This window comes from Manacus vitellinus, unplaced genomic scaffold (genome assembly GCF_001715985.3).
Source record: "Manacus vitellinus isolate BGI_N305 unplaced genomic scaffold, ASM171598v3 scaffold_3_pilon, whole genome shotgun sequence".
NCBI classification, from domain to species: Eukaryota; Metazoa; Chordata; class Aves; order Passeriformes; family Pipridae; genus Manacus; species Manacus vitellinus.
Window position 1 is genome coordinate 1,980,925 of NW_021940535.1, and position 23,322 is coordinate 2,004,246.

Sequence of the window (23,322 nt, forward strand, 5' to 3'; positions counted from 1 at the left end):
AAGTCTAAAATAGAGCAAAAGCACATTAGCAGAATGGAGTGGACTTTCTCTTTCTTGCCTTTATCCATTGTGATCTGCAGCTAAATGGCAGTTTCAAACATGAATGCTGTTTATTTTAAGTTATGAAAGTGCCAAATTGTGAAACACAGCCAATTTTGCACCCCTGTAATTGTTATGTCCTCTTTGGTGTTTTTGCTGATTTTTGTCAACATCACTGCTAATTTGATTCCCTGTTCTTCTCTGTTGACTGGTTGTCAAGAAACTCACAAATTATTCCACTCAGTTTTTTGAAGAGCCTTTCTTTTAGCAGGGCACTAAATTATTAGGACCTTGAAGTTCATAGCACTGCCTGCCCAGTCGGAGTTCCAGTTTACTTGCGCTGGGTCCTCTGTCTGCAGCTTGAAATCCCAGACTGATTGGCTCAGTATGAGTTACAAAAAACGCAGTCAGTGTTACAAAGCTCAGCTTTGGAAATTGTACCACTACATCGCTTAATGTCAAAGAGTAGAGAGGGAAAAGGGACAGAAATAATGACACAAATCCTGCTCTGATGATTTCTACTAAAAACAGAAATAGGACCTCATTTAGAATTAAATTTTAAATGGCAGTCTTAAAACCTCATATTTGAGTACTCAAATTTTCCAGACAGCTACATCTTATGATTTTTGGAAGGTGTAAGAAATACTTGTCATTTCTGCATCAGTAAAGTCTGGAGGCCTGTATCAGGATCGAACTGTGGTCATGTGTGTTGTTTTTCAAAATAAATATTTTAATTGCATTCTTTTACTTTAAAAGTGAAACAAAAAACCAATGCTTACAATCCCAAAATTGGAAGAAATTGTGGGAACTATTGTGTGAGAAGGAAAAAAGATAAGGAAACATAGCTTGTATTCAGGCTTTTGAGAGATTATTATAAATGTTGAGAAAAATATTGTTTAAAAAAATGGCTCTGTAGTGCCCTTTAAAATCAGTAAGTGTCTATTTTAATTCCCATATAAGTAGTAACTGGCTGCTGTCTGTATATATACTTAAATGTTGCTTGCTGTATAGGACCTTGTTTGCTCAATTTCAACCTAACTCAATTTTTATGGCTGTGCTATAAACCTCTCGAAAATAGTGGCTTAAATGGAAATGCTGACACAACATTAATTACACTGGCTCCAGTGTGATACCATGATTAAAGTTTATTTATTTTGTGTGTGTGTGTCTGTGTGTCTGTAATTTCATTGTTGAAAAACTAATGGAAAACTAATGTGGCAATGGAGAATGTGATCCTGTGCCTGATATTTTTCAACATCAAAAAATGGTTTAAATGCCAGTTTACAATACCAGATAATTTATTTTTAATTGAGGTGTAGTTTAGATATTTAGAATTTTAGAAATTTGGGAGTGACAAGTTTCCCACTTTAAAGCTGTTCACTCTTCTTCCAGGAGTTTTTAAATGGCTTTTTGGGCAGGGAGGCTAAATGTATATCACATCACATTAGAAAATGAAGAAAATAGTTTTCATTTTCTCATAGCATAAGTTTGTTGAGATAGTCTGGAGAAAAGTCTCATCTTTAAGTATAAGAGTATGCAATCCAAAGTTAACATTCATAGCACTAGTGAATATGACGTAACAACTATAAAAGTCTTTTGATAAATAGTTTGCCCAACTCATAATTTGAGATTACAGATCTGTGTGTGGCATCTAGTCAACTGGGATGTGAGCAGTGCAAATATTATATGACCAGATGAAAAGAGAGACCCTGTCTCCAACCTGTTTCTTAGGACAGTGAGCTGGAATTGGAGAGGCCTTGGATGCAATCTGTTCCCAGCGGTTTATAATTCTCACATTAGGCAACAACTGCATAAAAACATGACATGATCTGGAGAGCAGATCTAGGCTGTTCTGTTTCCTGAAGGAATGTTGGGAGTAATACACTATAATTCCAAATGTAGATAACCCTGTTTGATACTGTAATTTTGTGTTAACTTTGCTGTCCCTTTCAGGAAGGTGCATTCAGAGCACTTTTAATGGTTCATCAGCTTTGCTCCCGGATCAGTTAGGTAGTGAAATTTTCTTCTGGATGCACACATATATGGAACTTGAAGGCTGATCAGAAAAATTATCTAATTGGGTTGTACGTTCTGTAGAAGTGAATTGTCCCCGATTGGCAGTCCGGGTGCTTCCCTTGGCAGTGCTGGTGTTCTTCCTCATCTCAGAGACCAAAGTAATTATTCCCATTCTTACCATAAACACCTTTCCTAGAAGCTTATGGCGTCCAGTCAAAATTCTCTTTTTTTTTGCAAGATAATTATTGCAGATATTCTTAATGCTAATCTGTCTGGTAGACTCTGATAACTGTGAAGTTGCAGGACAGTATGTCCTGCAGCATGACAGGGAAGAGAGAGACAAGGAGGGTAGGTTGAAAAGATCAGAGAAGAAAAGTGAAATCTTCTTGTGGAATGCCCTTCTTCAATTTACTTGGTGAGAACATCCAGCATACATTAATCCAGTCCGTGAAATGTCATTTTTTTTATTTTTACTGTTTGCTTTCACTGGAAGAGAGTGCAAAGTAGGCAAATAGTTTCAAAGTGTGTGGTCTTTATGATTTATATGTATTCCTCAGAACTACCACTGACCAAACTTCTTGGTCTTGTTCCCATTTTTTACAGTAATTAAATATTAAGTTGTTATGAAAGGATTGTACCGTCCCTTGAAAGAAAGAAGAACGTGACTATTCCATGATTCTGTGGCACAGCTGATGTTTTATTCAAACCAGTGTGTAAGGGTAGAGAAAATATGTGCCAAGTTTATCCCATCTGGAAGGAATGTAACGATTCTGGGTCTGAAGCAAAACTAAGGATCTTCTATACTTTAGTTCATTAGGGAACCAGAGTTTGATTTGGTTGGAGAAAGAAAATCAACATATGCTGATACATTTGTTTTGCAGGAGAAGAGAGCCTGTACAGAACAGTCCAATCCTGAATACCTTTTTTATTGTAGCCTTTAATCTACATTAAGACTAGATAATGCTTGTCCTTAAATGACCTTTGCATTGAATTGAATCTTGCACTGGAAACTTCAAAGTCTAATTGAAGACAAATTATGCAATAAAATTCTGTGGTTCCAAGCCTGCAAGAGACCAGCTCTTCTCTTTGATCACACCCATTAATACCAGGGAAGTACTTCAAGCTCATAAACAAAGACCTATGTATGGTCACATAGTGTTTCACTAATTCTGAAAATGAGAAGATGGAGGGGAGAAGAAGGAGTGACACATGAAAAATAATCTCTTTTAAAGAAATGTTGGCGATACATTTCAAAGCTTTGTTTGAAAATGCTGGTTTGGCTTTTTCTGATGTTTACAGACTTCTCAAGAAGGTGTCTTTGTTCTGAACTGTCCCCAGCTGGTCCCAAGATTTCATTCAATTTTCACATGAAGCTGCTTGCTCCTAAGCCAGCCTTGGGATGAAGTTCAGAGGAGTGTTCTCCCTTAATCCATCTGAGAGAGCTCTCTGTTGTGCTGACAAACACACATCTTACAGAAATACTGTATTTAGCCTTTATAAAAGGATAGCATCTTTCAAAAATCTTAAGCAAGCTGCTTCACGATGCCAGTTGAAGCAATCAGCCTGTTGCTCTGTAAAACCAACAGCAATCAGAAGACATGCAGAAGTTACTACCCGGTAAGTCCTGCTCCAGAACTCACCAATACATAGTGACCATCTGAAAACCTTCAGCTGTTCTCCTCATGAGCCATTATTGGATGCTTTTAGGGATGCTGCTTTTCAACTTTGTGAATCAAAAGGCAGTGCTGTCTTGCAAGATACTTCAAATCTGAGGGTACCTAACATCAGCTGTTCACAATGAAAAGGGATTGCAAACATCTCTACAGATCCTAACTGATACTCACAAAGGAACATGAGATAAGAAAACTCATAAAGATGAGTAGTGTATCCCTTTTACCATATCTGATGTAGTGCAAATCCTTCTCCAAGAGGAGGCCTTTAAGCTTTCAAATATTTCGACCATTCACTGCCATTATCAGTAAACAGGCCAATATGGTAACTGGTAATGAAAATAATCAGTAGTTTGTTCAAATAATTAAAGATGTTAATGTCTCCTAAATATGGAATAGTCCTCCAATTTCAAAAGCCCCATGCTATTGGTCTCTCCAAGTATTGTTTGGCTTCCAAAATCATCTCCCTATGATGTCTCTGAGAAAGTGACATCTAGTTTCTACCTGTGTGGCACTTGTATCCTTTGTATTTAACCTTGATAATCCTGGTGGCACTGGGAAGCTGCCTAGTAATGGTGGTGGCTAGAGGCTATATTTCATTGTGTGCTGGATGTGATTTGTCAATAGCTTTTGAGAGTAGATTACAAAGTACCTTCCCTCAACAGTGCTGATTTAGATTACTGAGGTGCAATAAAAACTGGCTGACCTGTCGTGTTCAAAGGATTGCGATCAGTGACATGAAGTCCAGCTGGAGGTGAATGATTAGTGGCATTCCCAGGTAGTACAGTGGGCCAGTACTGTTTAACAAGGTCATTAGTGATCTGAGTGGTAGACAGAGTGTACTCTCAGCAAGTTGTGGAAAGTACAAAATTGAGAAGAGTGGTTGATACACCAGGTGGTTGTGCTGCCATTCAAGGGGCTGACAGGCTGGAGAGTTGGCCTATGAAGAACCTAATGAAATTCAACAAAGGGAAATACAAAGTCCTGCACGTGGTAGGATCAGTACAGGCTGGGGCTGACCTGCTGGAAAGCAGCTTTGCAGAAAAGGACCTGGAGGTCCTGGTGAACGCAAAATGGAACGTGAGCCAGCAATGTGTCCCTGTGACAAAGAAATGGTTCTGGTCTGTATTGGAGGGGAGATTGCCAGCAGGTTGAGAGAGGTGATCCTTCCCCTCTTCTCAGCACCACTGAGGATGAATAACTGCTGGATCCAGTTATGGGTCCACAACTGTGTCTACTTCTGGTATTTGTAGGACAAGGATATGCTCATACATGCAGGTCCAGTGAAGGGCCAAAAAATAATTGAGGGCTTGGAGCATCTCTCATATATGGAGAGACTGAGAGAACTGGGATTGTTTAACCTATAGGGGAGTAAAGCATTACCATACATAGCTGGAGATGTTCTGGTTGTTTTGATTTCTGTGGTTTGGATTCAAATACTGATAACTGACCTGGACTTCTGATCATTTTATTGGAATTGCCATATCTTTTGACTGGCCCCTTACATTTTAAAATTTTGTTAGTGAAATCAACATTCAAACTGAAACATATACGATGATGTTTAATCTATATAGCATATTTGGTGAATACTCGTAAACAACTTCAAATATTTCTGAAAGTAGATAGAGTTTATGTGCCATGTGTTTAGGTACATGAAAATATTTCAGTACACAAAATATCTCAGGTATACACAGTGTTCTGGGATCAAATCTGGAAAAGTGCTAGGTCTTAATGAGGTCCTGTAACATCCATTAGACAGTGTGAGCTGTTGAGGCATGCCCACTGGACCTTGAGATCTGTCTTTGAACATGCATGTGTTGATGTCATATACTAAATATTTTTCACTGTGAATTTACATATCATCTTAGAAACGCTCAAGTTTTTTGCATCTCACTGAAAAGCTACATCTTTGGATACTCACAATCTGCCTCTTCCATGAATAAGATGTGGAATAATTTTTTGCTTGGTATTTGTTTCTTGTTTTCACTGAATGATATGCTATTGCTCAGGATACCACATGGGAGGAGCAGGTTAACTCATGCTTGTGCTTTCAAGAATTTTATTGGAAGGCCTCATTCTCTCAGAAAAAAAGGAAGGGAAAAAAGACTTTTGCCTTGTGTGTGTAGTGCCTTTTTGTTGCACTCATGTGAAATGATTCGATGTGATGGACAGCAGTTTATCAAAACAAAATCTCATTAAAATCTGTCTGCACTTTGCCCTTAACTCTCCGTTGTACAATAAGATTGTGAAGCTTCCTGTGACCAGACAGTAACCTGTGGTAACCTGTAATGTGCGTACATTTATGAGTAATGAATAAAACCATTGTCACACTTAAATGTTGGCATCAATATTGTGCTAGCAACATTTGGAAGTTTCTGCTTTATCAGCAGCAATGACTGGCAAATAATCAGCTGTTTTGTAATGGGAAGCTTAAAATAGCAGCTGAAGACATTTGAGTTAAGCTTCATGGAAAAAGACACTGCTGCATTTATTATGATACCATTTTTGTTGTGTAAGGATGACATGATTGTTGTTTTAGCTTTTTAGACATACAGTGCAATTAAGAATAATCAGTTTTCCCACACATTCCACAAAGCAACTGAAGCACACATGCTAATAACCAGGCCCTTAAATTTAGAGTGCTTCCGCTGCTGCATGGGTAGCCGGTGGGTACAGATGCATGTTTCAGAGTGGTATGTAGCATTCTTACAGAGATGTGAGTCTCAAAAGAAGTTGCTGATAAATAATAAACTCTGTAAGATTTGCCCATATGCGCAATCTAAATATAGTTTGGATGGCGAGGAAGGAGGTCTGTACATATGACATACATTGTAGGCTTTGCAATCTGTAACAGGCATCCGGACTAGAAGTTTAAAAGAATGTACAAAAGAATTCTAATTTATGTTTACTGGAAGTAGTAGGTGATCACACCAATAATTTGTAACACAATATATTATGTTACATATACACACTGATATATATAGTATTTAACGCATAATTTGTGTGATGTTCATGTGGCTGATTTTAGAATTCAGAGCATCAGCAAAGACAGGTCAGAATTTGGGCAGGGTGTTCAGAAAACATATTGCCTATAACTAAAGGTAGTAAGTTTGTACTGACACTTTCAATTCATAACTATTCCTACCAAAAGCCATTTATTAGGGGAGAGTGTCTTACATATTCTTGGACCAGATTCTGTCATGATTGTTTTAGAAAGAAGTCTTTATCAGATAACAGATTTATCTAAGATATGTTTATGTATTCACATATAACTTTATTTTTTGTATTCTTTTCCCCAATTTTTTTCTGTGCTCACTGCTTTCCTCAGCGTGAGTATTCAGTACCTTTATATTGTGCGTGTTTCTAAACTTTTACTATATTTGAGCTAAATCTGTGGTACTTTTTTGCATGCTTGGAACTAAATGTTTGCCGAATTTCATCTTTACTTGCTAAGAATCTTAGACCAAAGTACTTAATTAAATGTGTGAAAAATAAATTGCTAAGCTTCATCACTGACCAATACTATTTACCATGAAATGAGACATAGCAAGAGCAAACAAGTGATATTCTAACTATGATGAACAGTTACTTGCACTTCAGTGGGCATAATTGTCCATGTACAATTTTAAAACTTTGACTATACCAGATGGTAAGAGTCTTAGTGAAAGTATTTGTATCTGTATGAAGGATTGCAAGCTGAGATAGCATATTCTCTCTGTGAAGAAGAATAAGCCGCAGTGGTATGAGAAGACTTTTAATTATTAAAGTGTTCCCACACCGGGACTTATATTTATGTGTTATTTTACCAAAATTTATTGTAAGAATTCGTACCTTTAAATCAGGATGTGATAGCTCATTAAAAAAAAAAAAAAAAAAAGATTTCTAGGAATAGAAGCTGAGTTTTGCACTCTTCAAGAAAGTGTCTCAAGGCCTCGTCACCATTAGTGCACCAGCCTATGCTGGCCTCTTACACTGAAGTCAAATTAATAGTGAAAGAATTTTCCCAATCGTTTGCAAAAATTGTGATAGTAACATGTATGACTGAAACTGCAGTTATACACCATTGTATAAGGGAGAGCTATGGAGAAAAGAGAAATCTGTTGTTAGAAGAGGACCTGACACAATTGTAAAAATTGAGGATGTTGCCAATTACTGATTTTATTTTTTTCCAGTGAAAATCTAAGTTAAGATGTTTAGACTGAAATAAAGGCTGTTATGTCCTACCCAATTAAATGTTCTGTTCACCATGAAATGTGCCAGTAAGGCTGTTGTAATGAAGTCAAAAGTAAAAATAAATCCTCAAAGCTGGAAAAGAAGTCCCATTTCCTCCAGGAACTCAATCTTGAGACCACTGACCAAGGAGATAGCTTATTCTCCAGCCAAAGAGCTGGAAAAATGCAGTCTATCCTTTTCGGTCTCATGGGAGCTCTAATTTGTAGTTGCTATTTGGCAATTATTTTTTGCCACATTTGGTCAGGGTCTGTGACACTTTGGTGCATCTCTCTGCTCTGAGTCAGGCTAAGAATGAAGCTGAATAAGTACCTCCTTGAATGAAGCATTATCATGGTAATCCTTCTCAGTCCCTGTGAGTGTGAGTCATATTTGCAAAGTTTCAGGGTGCCTCATGGCACATTTTCAGCAAATAAACTGTTAATGAAGATAACTTCCTAACTCTAGGAAAAAAAATCAAAAGGGCTACATCCATCTTTGTGGATGCCTTTGAACCACTTTTATAGAACGAGAGAGTGGATCTGAATGGAAATGTTTAGGAAAGTAATTTGAACATTACTTCCAAAGTTTCACTTCAAACATGTGCTAATATTTTATTGTTTAGTTACAGCTTATCACCTGTCTTTGTTCTTCCAGGCTTTTAAGACCAAGGATGGCTACATAGTGGTGGGAGCTGGAAATGATCATCAGTTTGTCACTGTGTGCAAGGTGTGTTAGGCAAATAATGTGCAATAGTTTCCATTCTGACTAGGAAAATGAAGATGCTGATTGCTTCTTTATTCTCCTGGAGTTTTTTTCTCTTTTGTTTTTGGAATGAAAGTGGTGAGTATAAATTCTAACCCTGCAGTTCTGATCATTTAGGGGTCTGTTATGGGTTCTGTGTTTTGCCTCCGAATTCAGAACACCCCAGTTCCCAAACTTGTGGGTACTGTGCCCCTTTTGGAGTCTGCGCACATCTAACTAGCTAAAAAAATGAACGACCTAACAACCTTCCAGTTTGTCATGATTCACACTAGTGCCTTTTTCAGGAAGAAATGTGGCACTGTTTCTCCATAAAATACATAGTAGGCACAGGTATTAACAAAGCAAAGCTAGGGAATGGATTGTTCTTGTGTGACTTTCGTCAGTAGCCAAGTGTGCGGTCCTTTCGAACACTAGTATGTGCTGGTCTGTCCTTGCAGAGAAACTTGTGAAATTCTTAGAAAAGAAATGTTACAGGACTGTGGACTGACTGGAGTGGTGCAGAGATACGATGTTGAAGAACAAATCTTCAAATAAAAAAAAAATGTTCTAAATAGAATGAATCAACATTCCAAATAAAAGACCCCAGTAAGCTAGGACAGGAGAATTTTTGAATGTAGCATTAGACAGCATTTTTAAAAATTACAGCATACCCATTAGAGGTATGCTCTGTGCTAAATCAAAGCTGATTTGTAACTTAAAACACTTTGAAGAGGGAGAGCCAATAAAGGAAAGGAACTTTATCATGGGAAGGCCCTCCACACCCTAATGAACTTCAGTGCATACAGAGACCATTAATTCAAACATTGGAATTGCTATTAGAGAATCTCTCTGAGGTGAGTTGATGCTAAAAATACAGGCTGTATGAAAGCTGTTGCCCTGAAGACACATACTCTAGAAATGTAACAGCTGGCTCAAGCTGTAAACAATTGCAAACATTCTGCTTCAACTGTATCTTTTCAGGCAAGCAGAAAGAAAAGTCTGGAATAATTCACTGTGATATATTCAAAATCAGTGACAACTAACTGTAGCTTTTTTGAGGACTTGGATAGTTGCAGAAAAGCTTTGTAACCCTGCTGGCTGGAGTGCATTTCATTGTGGTCAAGTGTTACAATAGCACATCCTGACCTCTGGCTGCTTCAGTCTAAATAGCCAATACTGAGCAAGTCTTCAGAAGACTGAGGTTTTGTGTACAGCAAAGGAGTGTACAAACAGGTTTGCTAATGGGGCAAAACACAGAGAGCATAAGCTCTGGGTGTGCATCTTAGAGCTTGAACAAATCCTCAAATAGAGAACACCAGCTTCATTCCAAATGGTCAAAGTGAAATAAAGAAATAACATTGGAAACATGATGCAGAAAGATGAATGGTACATTAATGAATAACTTCTCAAGTGTACATTTGTTAGTCACCAGAAATTGAGAACATATATAGACATGCAGCTTTACAACAGATGGACATTAAGTTAAAACTGAAGTCGGTAACATTAATTAAAACAGCAGAGTGAGCAACTCCATATGATCATTTTTTCATATAACTCATCAAATGGAACCATAGTTTTCTGATTAATTGCTAGTTTTTTTAAGCTCTCATAAATAAGTATTCACTATAATTTACTTTGAACAACCTTGCATGACTTTCTTTTTCTATAGCAGTGATTCGTAACTCCAAAATAGCAGTATTAAGAAAAGGAGATAATTTTAAGGGATACAATATTATTGATAAATTTCCAGATAGGAAAATTTACCTATTTTCTGAAGCTAAATTATGATACGTTATGATTTTCATAAACTAGATTGTATAAACACAGAAGAAAAAGAAAATATGCTGTGAATTAAGTATTGATGGAAGATGCTAGATTGATGTTTTATGTTACATTGCAGATAAAAATTTGCAGTGAAGTTATGTAACATCATCGTCATAGCATAACTTACGGATACCTTGGTTTCCATGCTTAGTTTTGTCACTCTGCATGACAACTATGTCAAAGGTGACTATCTGTTTTGAATATCTCTAAATATCCGTTGAAAGAATATCTGTTTTGCTGATGGTTTTATGTCATCAGCAGCTACTCACTTGTAAGGGAAGCCATATGCTTGTTCACTCCAGCAAAGTTAGGCGTCATTAAATAATAGCAGCCTTGGTCTAAACCAGTGTCAGAGGAATTAGTAGAATGTTATGTTTGAGGCAAATACTGAAGAGATTGACACCAATTTATGTTTACTTCTGTGGTAGTATGTAGGCATATGGATTTAAGGAGTGACTGAACATGTTAATACAACTGAAATCCATTGATAATTACTAAATATATAGAAAACAGTTGCAACTCAGAAATGACCTAATCTAAAGGGACCTGGAGTTTGGATGAAGATTAAGGAAGTGTTGTATGTACTGGCCCTGTTCTTAAGCCCTTCCTAAGCATCCTCACTCAGACACAGGCAGAGATAGGATGATGGGCTATAGGGACTTCCAGTTTGAGCCACTATATTTTTTTTAAGCCATCTTAGATGCGGCTCTGTAAAAAAGTGTAGTACGTTTAGAATGATTATAAGAATCATCATAAGAAAAACTGATCTGGATTGTGTGCTAGTGAGTAAAATACATGAAGAAAATGTGAAAATCTCTTCCTTTATAAGATTCTATGCTACCTTTCTCTGTAGCTGGTGTTATTGAGGTATTTTTTATTAAATTTAGAAAGCACAATTAATTATGTTTATTTATGTTCTATAGAAAGACATTGTGGCAAAAATAGATAAATTTTGTTGATTGTCCACACTTTGTCTACAAAATTCTAAGACTCATTCTGCATATTTAATTCCCTTTATAGAATAATTCACATTGTCTTTGCATGTTGTTTAAATTTCTAATGTGGCAGGTGGCAGTTAAATATAGAAGATATATTTCTCCTTTCTTAGAGGTTATACCACTACTTTTCTTTATTAATTCTTTTGGAAAAAATAATAATAATAAAAAAGATGTTTCCATAGAAAAAGACTTTTCTTTTTGATGAAGATTACTGAAGTGAAAAGAAATATTCTTAGACACAGCTTTTCTTAGTGTAGTATATGAAGTACAGACATCTTATTCTGTGGCATATAAATTAGTGCAGGATAATCCCACAGATTACCAATTTTTTAGTGTTCTACAATAAGAATTTTTCCTAGCTAATCATGAAAGCTATCAGCTAAGATTTGGATCTTCAGTTTAATTTCTGTCTTTTTCTTTACTTCTTATGTAATGTTAACCAGGAGGCATTAAAAATTGATTTAATTTTTAATTTCTTTATCTGTATTAAAAGATTAATGAGAAGTAGTGGTTATTGTAAATCAGTGTATTTTTTAAAATCAGTAGTTTATTTTGTTAGCTATGTAAATATCTCCTACCAAGCACATTTTTTACTTATTTTTATTTTTACTTAGGTCTTGAATTTGCCTGAAGTTAGTAAAGATTCTAGATACCAAACTAATGCACTCAGAGTCCAGAACAGAAGAGAACTTATTGACGTATTATCAACCCGGTAAGTTAATTAAAGGAGAAGAAAATACATTTAATCTATTAATCGAAATAGTCATGTATAACAAGCTCTCATCATGTGAAAATTCTATTTTACTCTTCTGAGATACTCTAGTTTTTAAAATAAATATTGAGAGAGCTTACTGATGTTCAATATACTGCCTTTTGCTCACAGACTATAGTGTGGACTAACAAGAAGCCAGATCATGGATTTAAGTTTTCAGAAACCATTTTAACTTCTTTTTAACATTAAATTGAATTTTATTGAAACAACTAGTGCTTTCTGCTTCCTGGATGAATGTAGCTCTTGGAAAAAAAGTGCTGAAGCTCCATTTGCTTTTGCTGTGACTGGGGTTTTAAAGTTTTCACTGAATGTTTCCGTATGCAAGGGAGTTCCACTTGCTGCTGCTCCCTTACTGCTGGTTCTGTATTGTGGTACTCTGTGCCCCAGATTCTCCCTGGGTCAATCCTTTTGAAATCAAAAGGATATGTGTTTAGTTTTCTATTTGGGAATCAACCTATTAAATACTTAAATTAAATTTTATATAGGAGGAATCTTAAAAACCCCTTATTTGAGAGATTAAAATAGCTTAGTTATCTTCCTCATTTTGCTTGAGAAGCCCTTATTTCTGTGGGATGCTCTTCTGTTTAATGGAGAGGATGATAAATTTAAGTAACAGAAGAAAAAACTAATCTGTATAAACCTTCCCAAGGAAGCCCTCAGAAGTACTTCGTACTTTGGGGGATGAGCAGAAGAGGCAACGTATGTACTGTCACACTATCATTTTGACACTTGGCCTGTATGAGTCCTTGTCAAGAAATGCATAACAGTTATCATTCATGCAATTTTTTTAAGGGAGGAGAAGGGGAGGGGTTCAGAACATTAAATCAGAAGTCTTCCCTTTTAATTCCATCCAAGAAAAAGAGTTTCAATAGCACATCCACACCTCCCCCCTAAACCCCACACATTTTTCCGATATTGAGAGCCAGAATCATCTTTCATTAGAGACTGTTGCACTTGTACTTTTGCCTCCGTCTTACCTGTCCATTTTCAGATGTCCTGCCCTGATGAAAAACTGAAGTACCAGGTGACTTTGGATTTTCAAGTAATTGTGGTACAACTGTTCTTGATTAACTTTTGGACCTCTTCTTTTACTTCTATTGCTATAAGAAATGGATTGTAATAGCACAGATGAATCCTCTCTTGCTAGAAGTTTTGAGCCCCCTAAAAGGCCATAATTAATTGTTTGACCTACATTTGAGCTCTTACATTCTTGACACATAATCTTAGTTTTGAAGTTGGTTCATGTTGACTTACTGGTTGGAGTTCATTTAGTATGAGCCTTTGTCTGATGTACTCTGGTACCTTGTGAGTGTGCTGTTTTGCCATCTGTACATCAGTTACTTAATAGCTTGTTGCTTCTGGTTAACTTTGAATGTAGGGTTGTTTTTTTCCTATGGGCAATATCTGAGTAAGAAGATAAAGTTCAAGGAACAGCTGTTCTTTGAATGAATTGCCAGAATTCCATTTTGGTTTTATATTTGTAGCTATTAGTTAGATTACCTCTTTCAGTTACTGTTTTTTTTATTTGTTTGTTTGGGGGTTTTGTTTTTCCCTTTTCTTTGTTTTTGTTTGGTCAGTTTGGTTTTTGTGTGTTTTTGTTTTTGTGTTTTTGTTTGTTTGTTTTCTTGTCAGAATTTGTGTTCTGTTTTATTAGTATCACTTAGGCTGACTTTCTGCATATTGTGTGCAAGTGTGTGAATGTATACACACTTTTGGAGTAGACATTTCCAAACTGTTCTGTTATGTCATATTATTATGAATTCATTTGGCATTCAGTTTTAAAACACCAGCTATAACAAACACCTTTGGCATTCTAATGAAAGTTGAATATGTTTCCATACACATTCCACAGTAACTTTGCTTTTATTCACTAATGCAGAGTTTTTTGTAAAATTATATATGGTTTGTTTTTGAAGTTACTTAGAGAATTAAATGAATAGTTTCTCCGTGCTGAAAAATGTCAGCCCCTGAGAAATGAAGGGAAATGACAAAATAGTAATGACAGAATTTCACTGAAAATTAGTTTAATTACTGGTTGCTTGATAGTATTACAGCTTCCAGCACATGGAAAATACAAACCTAAGGTGCATTACTTGGAAAGAAACATCTGCAGACCCTCCCATTCACTCACTTTTGTCCCTAGATTCTTCTGCTGCCATTTTCATTTTATATATTCTTCCTGTTCCACCAAGTCATTGGTATTTTAGGCACCATTTGTATGGCAGATACTTGGTACTCCATAGTTGCTCACATATAGCACTGCTGTTGCTCAGTAGACATATGCATACTTTTTTTCCCAAGCCATTGGTGCTGTTGTAATCTTGCCACCAGAGCCTGGAGAAGGTTTCGATTCACCTATCTAGCCTGTCCCCTTCCTCTTATCCCTTTTGAACTATTTCCAGAGTTATGACTTACCTTTTCTTTGCTGTCTTTTCCTAATTTTCAAAATGAACTACCTGCAATTAATTTCTAACTTGTGAACACTTAGTAAGGGCAGAGAGAAGGATTCTGAAGAAAAAGGATTTCCCAGGCTTTATATAGGAATGGAAGATGTTCAGACCTACTCAAAGGGTCAGTAACCCTCCTAAGTCTCGAGCATTTAATTCTCTGCTTGTGTGAAATTGAAATTTTTGAAAGCATCTAAACTCTGAATACCAAGGGGATAGTTGATGGCTAGGGTAAATATTGAGCAACTGAGGCTTTTTGGTCACAGTTTTAGTCTAGATGTGTGCACAAAGGAAACATTGGTACAACTGGTCAATGTTAAGAAATGCTGTTTTGTTTTTTGTTTTTTGTTTTGTTTTTTTTTAAAGGCTGTATTTTGGGAATTCTTGACTCAAGTGACCCCTAATTTAGGACAATAATTCTACTCACCACCTTGATGACCATGCCAGATTTCATGGCAGTTAGATAACCATGGGGATTATACAGCACTTAGAAGAAATTCACCTTTAAACAGAAGGCTTTTCAGAAAGGTCTGGGATGACCTCTTCATCGCAGTCAGATGTCCTGAACTGAGTGAGAATACAAGATGGAAATGAATATGGCTTGACACATATATGTAGCTTAAAACAACAGCTCTGAGAGGTGTGAATTGCTCCATTCATTTCAGGAAGAATTTTCTCGTCCTCTCTCTTCCTGACAGAATGAAGAGTGAAGCACACCTCTTCCATCTCAACTGCCTTTGTAGGGTACACATGAAAGAGAGAGTAAGGGAGCAGGTAGGGGAGGATAAATTCACATATCTGCAGAGATTGTCAGATTTCAATATAAGTGTAAGGTAAACCACTGTGCAGTGGTATGCTGCTTCTAAGAGAGCCGGCTGTCACTTTGGAGCAAGAGGAAGGAATTACAGAAAGCAGTCACAGACATCTTGAGAGGTGGAGTGTTTTTCTGTTCAGATGTTGAGATGTTTCCCATGTTATATAGGGAAATGAGTAGAATGCTGCAAGGACCACTGGTTTTTAGAATATTCACAGGGAAGAAGAAATAGACGTATGGAGTATTTTGTACTTGTTTTGCTACTGGTGGTGTTGACCCTTTCCCATCTCTGGTCCTCTTCCTGCTATGCTGTTTTTTTTCCTGTTCCCATCATCTTCCTCCACTTCCTACAGGCCCCCCTCCCCAATCCAATGTCTTGTTTGCCCTTTCTCCTCCTGCTGCTGACATTTGCACACCTACTGTTTGCTTAAAAAAAAAAAAAGGAAGTTTTAGTGCCTTCTGTATCTTCCTCTTTATTTAAGTTACATTTTCCCCAAATGACAACAAAGCAGAACTCTGACAAAAGCAAATTACCTCTGCCTTCCCTTCTTGTGTATGTGCCAAGAGTCAATTTAAAATGACCCTACCTGGGTGGAGGTCAGGTTCAATGGCTACCACAGAGACCCCTGAGACTCACAGCTCATGTGAGAACTGACAGAATACAGAGCACTCTGTTTTTTACGTTTCCAGTGGAAACCTCTGGTTTGTGAGTTAGATGTACATCTATCCAAGAGAACCAAGTTTTAATTGTTGCTCTGTTCCCCCTCTACCTCACTTCCACTAGAACAGAATAGTACCAGGCACAATGCAGATTATTTTTTATGTGTGTATATATACATACATATGTGTATATATGCATACATATATCAAGACATACATATGTAGTGTACACATGAAATTTGAGATGCATCTGTGCAAAAAACTAGCATAATGCCAGTTTTAAGAGAAGCTGCTTTGAGAAAGGGGGCTTAATCTGTTGACCTTCTTCAAATTACTTCAGAATTTGAGCATTAATCCTACCCTGCACCTCAGTAATGTAGACACATTTTAAGACAGGGCAGCTAAATGTGTACTCTAAGGTACTTTGGGAAATTAACCTGTAATTGGAACAGAGTGTGCGGGGTTGTGTGTGTGTGGGGGGAAGGGGAATAGCAGACATGCCTTCAGCTTTTAAAGTGAAGCAATTCACATAAAGAAGAACACATAAATTCAGCATGATTAGTGCTCCTGCAGCTCTAACTAAATTATTGTAGACTTAGAAGTGTTAGGGCTGGAAGCGATTCAGACTGGAACTTCTATTCCTAGCACTTACATTTTAAAGCCCTTATTCTTGACTGTGTACCACAGCTGCATGTTGCATATATAAGTGTGAGGGGAAAAGGAATGATCAGGAAGGAAGCACTGAGGAACCTGATCCTCAGTTAATGAGCTTGTTGCTGAATTGTTTTCACCAGTAACAGAAGAGGAGGGCACCTAAGGGGGAAAGTGTATTGTAAAATGTTTAATTTGCCTGATGAGAAGCATTGTTAAATTCACACTTGTTGAGACACACCCAGTCTCTGTAAATGTCCTTCCCTATCCCCCCACCATTTCCTCTTCTAAACTAAGAGCCTTGCAGCCTCAAGTCACTGTTGATAACATTACAGGAATGAACGTCTGGTTGTTTACAGCTTCAGCAAGACAGGTATCTGAAGCTTGAAAGATAATTGACTTCAGTGGGGCACAGCTGGTAAGGTTTACTTTCCCCAGTCATCTACCTCACCATCAGTACAGAGATGGTTGAGCTGTGTGGGCATCAGCTACCAAACTACCACATTTTGCTTTAAAATGCTTTGTTGTAAGTTGTTATTGGCTTTATGTTGACTTCTATGTATAGAACTGAGGGAGATCCAAAATGTCTCAAGCATCTGATTTTTGCGCTGGGCAAACTAACATGTATTTTCTGTGGTTTTTTATCACCATTTTGTAAACCTCTAAGCATTTTCATACATGGGTGAAGTTCGAGATCCTTCCTGAAAAGGAAATTGCTATCTTTTTTTCTGATGACATATGTTACTAGCTATGAGGCTGCTGAAATCAAGGGAGGTCTTTTAATTGATTTTAAATGAACTTTTTGACCTGACCCTTGTTAGTTCTTTATCCCATTGAGGAGTTCAAAGAAGAACAGCAACAAAATCAATGCAGCTTTCCATTATTCTCAATATGCTTTTACTGATGTGTGTTTACCTGCTGATTTTTGGTTAATTTGCACTTCTTTTATAGTAACTATAGAAGTTACAGTCCTTTTGCGTACTTGAGTAAAATGGATGAAGGCTTGGGAAAAGTAGTGTGTTTGTAATGTGCATAGTTTAACGTTACCTGAATACAAAAAGAAATAGTTCTGGAACATGCTGGATTAACTACTCAGTTGCCATAAGAAAGATGTTTTACAAGATGAATGTGTTTTACTCTCTCTCATATGGTATTCCTTAAACATCATATATGGTTTTAAAATAGCATGCAAAACTTGATAAAAGAACATGAATATCCATTCATCTCTAGCACAAATTTTTTACATAAGGGTGAAGATTTATTAATAGTTTTATTAAAGTGGTAACAATATTTATAATATGCAGAAATATAAAAGAAGTTTCATGATGGATTTGTGGTACCTAAAATATCTCAACAGTATTATATGTGGCTGCCACTTATAATCTACTATATGTGACAGCAAGATACGTCAGTACAATCATGCTGATTCCAAATATTTTAATATTTTTTTCTGTTGTGCTTTGCCAAGTGTTTCATCAGTAACCAAGAGGAGATTAGACACTGACAAATATACTTAAAGGCTATTGAGTAAATACTGTGGTATTCATTTTGAAGACTCTAATTCTATAATCACTGTACACTAAGGGATAGTGATCCATTCTTTGAATTTTCCAAATAATTATTTTCTATTACTTTTATTTTGTATAATATCTTCCATAGATATTACTGTAAGAAACTGTACAAACTCTCTTACTCATTTAACTACCCTTAAAGTGATGTTTAGTAGTGAAGTGAGAAAATATTGTAGATATTTGAAGGTAAAGAGACTGTTGATAGAACAAACTGAAGCAAAAACCATAATGGAAACTTGGGTTGTGCTAGAAAACACAGGAATGCTATTGTGGACTTGAGCAAGAACAGAGAAGCTTTTTGTGATTGACTGCATGTAAAAAGCTATTACTAATCCTAGATGTTGCTGTTCCATCTGTATTTGGTAGCTGTCCAAATTACTTCTCTAAATTAATTGCCATAAGTTTCCTATAGAAAAGAGCAATATTTTGCTTCAGTAGTTCTACTAAACTTACTTTGTGTGAAATTGGATGGTTTTATCTGTTAGAGAAATGTGGTTGCCCTTCCACATACAAGGTAGCAAGGATTGAAGGTTTCCTAGGAAACATGGAAAATAGGCAAGGAAATTAGACAAAGTAGATTCGTTCAATCTTTGGAAGTCTTTCTTTCACTGAGAGACAGAATATTGCTAAAAAGAAACAAATTTTATATTAATAATTATCAGGATGAGAAACTTAGTACTTTTTAATAGCACTCGGTTGTGTTTCTAACTCATTAAAGCCGTTTCATCCAATTTATGCAAGTCAAGCAGACATTCTTTTTCTATTTTGCACTTAATGATCCTTTTTTTTCTAATTAGAGTTTGTTAGAAAGCAATAGAGGATGCAGATCTTGCTTTTTAAGAAGCAAAACCACACTTGTGGTTTGTATAAGAAGGCAAGGTGTAAACTGTTTTTCTTTTATATTTAATTTTTTGCTTTTTGGAGGATTTTTTTTATGTTCTACTGTAATGTTTCTTAATGAATTTGCTGAGTGTATAGTTTAAATTTAGATATTTTCATTTAATGATGACTGCTAGATTTATTAATTGAAGAAAAATATGTTTAGTTGGATTTCTTCCAATGAAATAACATTTCAGTTAGTTCAGCTCATGCTACATATTCTAATCTTATGAGCATGAAATGTATTTGGTGTTAAATGTTGCAGAATCTGATGTCTGATTTCAATACTGCAACTTCAATATCTTCATTAGTGCTGTGTAATTCAGTGCAGAGGAGGCCTGGAGTACTGCATAAAATGCAAATAAGACATCACAGAGACTCTTGTGTCTTAATGAAGTAAGCCTTGGTTCAGGCTTTGCAGTAAATGTCCTAGCAAAGGGTTTGTTCTCCATTGGGGTACATATCCTTCTTTTTTCAGAAAGAGCCTGCATTCAAGCTTCATACCACAAAATAATAAAGTAAAAAGTCAATCCTTTTGAACTTCTAAAATACTGGTAATAAGTGCAGAAAGCTAAGCTACAGATTTAAAATGTTCAAGGTTTCTACAAATAAATCATAGGTAATTTAGGTGTTTATGTGATTATCTCCATAGCAGATGGAACATTTTATAGGAAAAAGGGACTCATCTGAAAATATATGACAGTGTAGTGTGAATCACAGGGTTGAGCTCTCCTGCAGTCACTGAGTATTATTGAGGTAAAATTCTTTTGCAAGTGTCATGCTTCAGAGTTCATATGCTGTACAGTCTTGGATTTTTTTTTTTTTTTTACTAGCTCAGGTTTGGAATATGTACCAGTGTTTAGCCATATATGTGTTTCCATCTGTGATTTTATTTATATATGTAGAATTAAAGAAAGACTGCAAGACAGCAGATGAGATTGTTTTTATGAAGATCCTACTTAGTGGATAATTTCTTTTTTCTTAAATGAAAAATTTGCAATGCTAAAGCATAGGAATGCATTTTAAAATAAGTATTAGTAGGAAAAGGATTGGTCAGACCTAAATGCCTGCTCAGAAAGCTTTCATTTTCAGAGAATGTCAGTCTTTTACTGCTTTTGGAAGTTTTTGTTGAAGGTCTTCTCTTGATATTTTGGAGTGCAGATTAATGATACCTAGCAACCTAAACATTAGCCCTACACTGTCAAAGTTTATGGTATGTATTTATGTAAGTACTATCGAAAATTGTATTTAGTTGGGGGAATGATACATATAGGTTAGCCAAAAAAAAAATTAAAAAATCAAAGTTTGTGCAGCTTCTACAGCTGACACCAAAGAGGTAAAAATTGATGTTTTTTTAATCCATGCCTTATCTTTTATCAGATTTTGAAAAAGTATTTCTCCCTTAATGATGTACAACAGATGATTCAATATATAAAACACAGTTGAATGAACAAAATAGCTGCATGCTGTTGCTTTCAAAATCTGAATCCTAGACTTTTATTGGCAGTAGTGATATTCTGTTTGGTTTTAAACAGTTTGCTTAACAATATGCTCTCAACAGCCTCTTTTTAACACAAATAAAGGAAGCTATTCTACATCAGAGTTAGATCAAGAGTTTCAATTTCAAGAGCAAATGCTGCGTGCATCTGTTGAGGATGATAGAATGTGGGATTTTACCTCTTTGATTGAGTTGAAAGCTTTTAGGAATTACCTCCAGCCATCAATAAATAAATTAATGAGTAAGACTAAGACAAATGTTAGTTCCATTCTAAAACGAGACAATTTCTTGTTTTCTACGAAATTGTGGTAATTCCTATTACATAGGAAGGAAAAATCTAAGCACAAGCCAATGTTGCAGAAGTTCATATAGAATAATAGAAATTTTACTCAACATGTACATGCATTGTGCAGCATACATATACAACTCCACTGTATATCGAGTCACTCATAATGATGTTACTGAAGAATGTATGTCTTGAAAATTATTCAGATTTTATTGCTCCTTCCATTTGTTATTTGTATTATTTGTTAACTTCAGGAGTAAAGCTTCTAATTCTGAGGAAAAGCCATGCAAAACTTGTGCATTTTGCTATTCATTCAGCTTACAGAATGCATTGGGTATCAGGATTTATTCCTTCAAAGTTTGGAGAAGTCATTCCTGCACAGAAAGACATTAACTGTGAAGCTTGGATCCACACCTATGCCTAATATGTAATATACTTATAACTTGCCACCATCACTATTGTTTTTTTTATTTAGTCTAAAATAGAAGTTTATGAAGTTTGACTTTGTACTGATTCAGGTTTCTTGTGTTTTTGAGCTTTGTCTCTATTAACTTCCTGCCAGAAACTTGGAAGAGATCGATTGTTTTTGGTTTTGGTTTTTGTTTGTTTTTGTTTATTTATTTATTTATTTATTTTTGTTTTGTTTTTGGTTTTTTTGTTTGTTTGTTTTTTGTAATAATAACATGCTGGAAGAAAAGTTGAATGTTACTGGCATTATTCCAAATTACTCTTAGGGAACTCCAAACTGGTGAGCTACAGAATGCCAATAATTGAGTATCCCTTATAAAGGTTTCTATTAATTTCATCCATCACCATCAGGTCTTTCAATTACACCTAATTTCTTTTTGGTGTTGGGTGTATCATGAAGTAGATCTTTGATTGCTAATAAACTGGTAGACCTCTGTGTTACTCACCTTCATGAAATTTAAGATACTATCTCCAAGTAAGTTCACCTTTGATTCAGGATCCTAGGTGACTGCAGAAAATACTTCTCTCAGTAATTGCTATTGCTTCAAGAGTGTCTTTTCTTCATGTATGTAACTACACTAGGCAGATAAGGAAATAAAAAGTATCTAGCAAAACAGGGGAAATAGAGTAGTGCTACCAGTTATGGAACTGAATGCTTAGAAAGAAGTAAGCTGTTCACCAGCACAATCAAAGTGTATATATGCTGAATTGGATGTCCTTAGGATAGGTAATACAATGATACAACAAATAAATATGTAATCAGTGTTGTTATCTGACCAAAAAATGTGGTTGTTAAACCTGATGTATGTTTTTGATGGTGCTTTACATAAGCTTTTAATGAGCAGTATTGTATGTTAGACTCGCACTATATTGTTTTGTTGTTAAATATGTTCATAACAGAAAACAAATGTGAAGCACATTACTGTAATTAAGGACTGGAGTAAACCCATTGATCCTTATTTGAAACTGCTGATAAATTTAACTTTACATCATTCCTGGATTGCTTCAGATGATTAGATAGAAATAGAAGTCAGTTCATAGAAATAGAAGTCAGCTCAGCAATGTTCTTTCCCCTATGTCTTTGGGTTTTGCATTTCTTAAGAACATATGTAGTACATTTTTGTTATGTTATTCACTGGCTGGGAAGAAATCAATGGAGAAAAGTATGGAAGCAGTGAGAGAGGGAGGAGACATGCTATATATTATTTTTTAGCATCTGAAAGCACAGTGCTGAAACCACATGCTTCTTATTTGCTCTTAGGTTTTTGGAAAAAACAACAATCGAATGGTTGCAGTTCTTTGAAGGTAGTGGGGTTCCATATGGCCCGATCAACAATATGCAGCAAGTGTTTTCCGATCCTCAGGTTGGTCCTCATCAAGTCTTTTCTATATGTTGTTTCATGTGTTTTACAAGTGCTGAGTAATGATCGCCTTTTCTGCCACTCAAACCTGATTTTGGCTACTTTAAAATGGGATTTGAGTTATATGGTAGATTGAGTTTAAGCCAATAATATGTCATAATAAGAAATAAATACAGATCCTTAAATGAATTCTATGCTTAGGAACACAGATTTTTTCATAATGAATTAAACCATAGATATTCCATGTCTCATATAGAGTCTGTCTTTCAAAACTGGCTGGTAAAACAAGGAAAGAAATGGTAATATAGTATGTAATTGCATTTTATCAGATAAATATGCAGAAAAGTACCTTTGTTGCTGCCCACAAGTAACTAATTTTCTGTATGAAGTGTGGATAACCAGAATCAATACTCTT

General features: G+C 35.9%; 1 protein-coding gene across 1 annotated transcript in view; it reads left to right on the top strand.

Moving 5' to 3' along the window:
• The window catches only part of SUGCT (succinyl-CoA:glutarate-CoA transferase), a 307,950-nt gene that overhangs the window by 104,338 nt on the left and 180,290 nt on the right, over positions 1-23,322 (top strand). Inside the window, exons 9-11 of the mRNA XM_008921316.2 lie at positions 8,592-8,663; positions 12,115-12,212; positions 22,808-22,910. Coding sequence (XP_008919564.1) covers positions 8,592-8,663; positions 12,115-12,212; positions 22,808-22,910 — 273 coding nt within the window. The remainder of the gene's footprint in view (positions 1-8,591; positions 8,664-12,114; positions 12,213-22,807; positions 22,911-23,322) is intronic.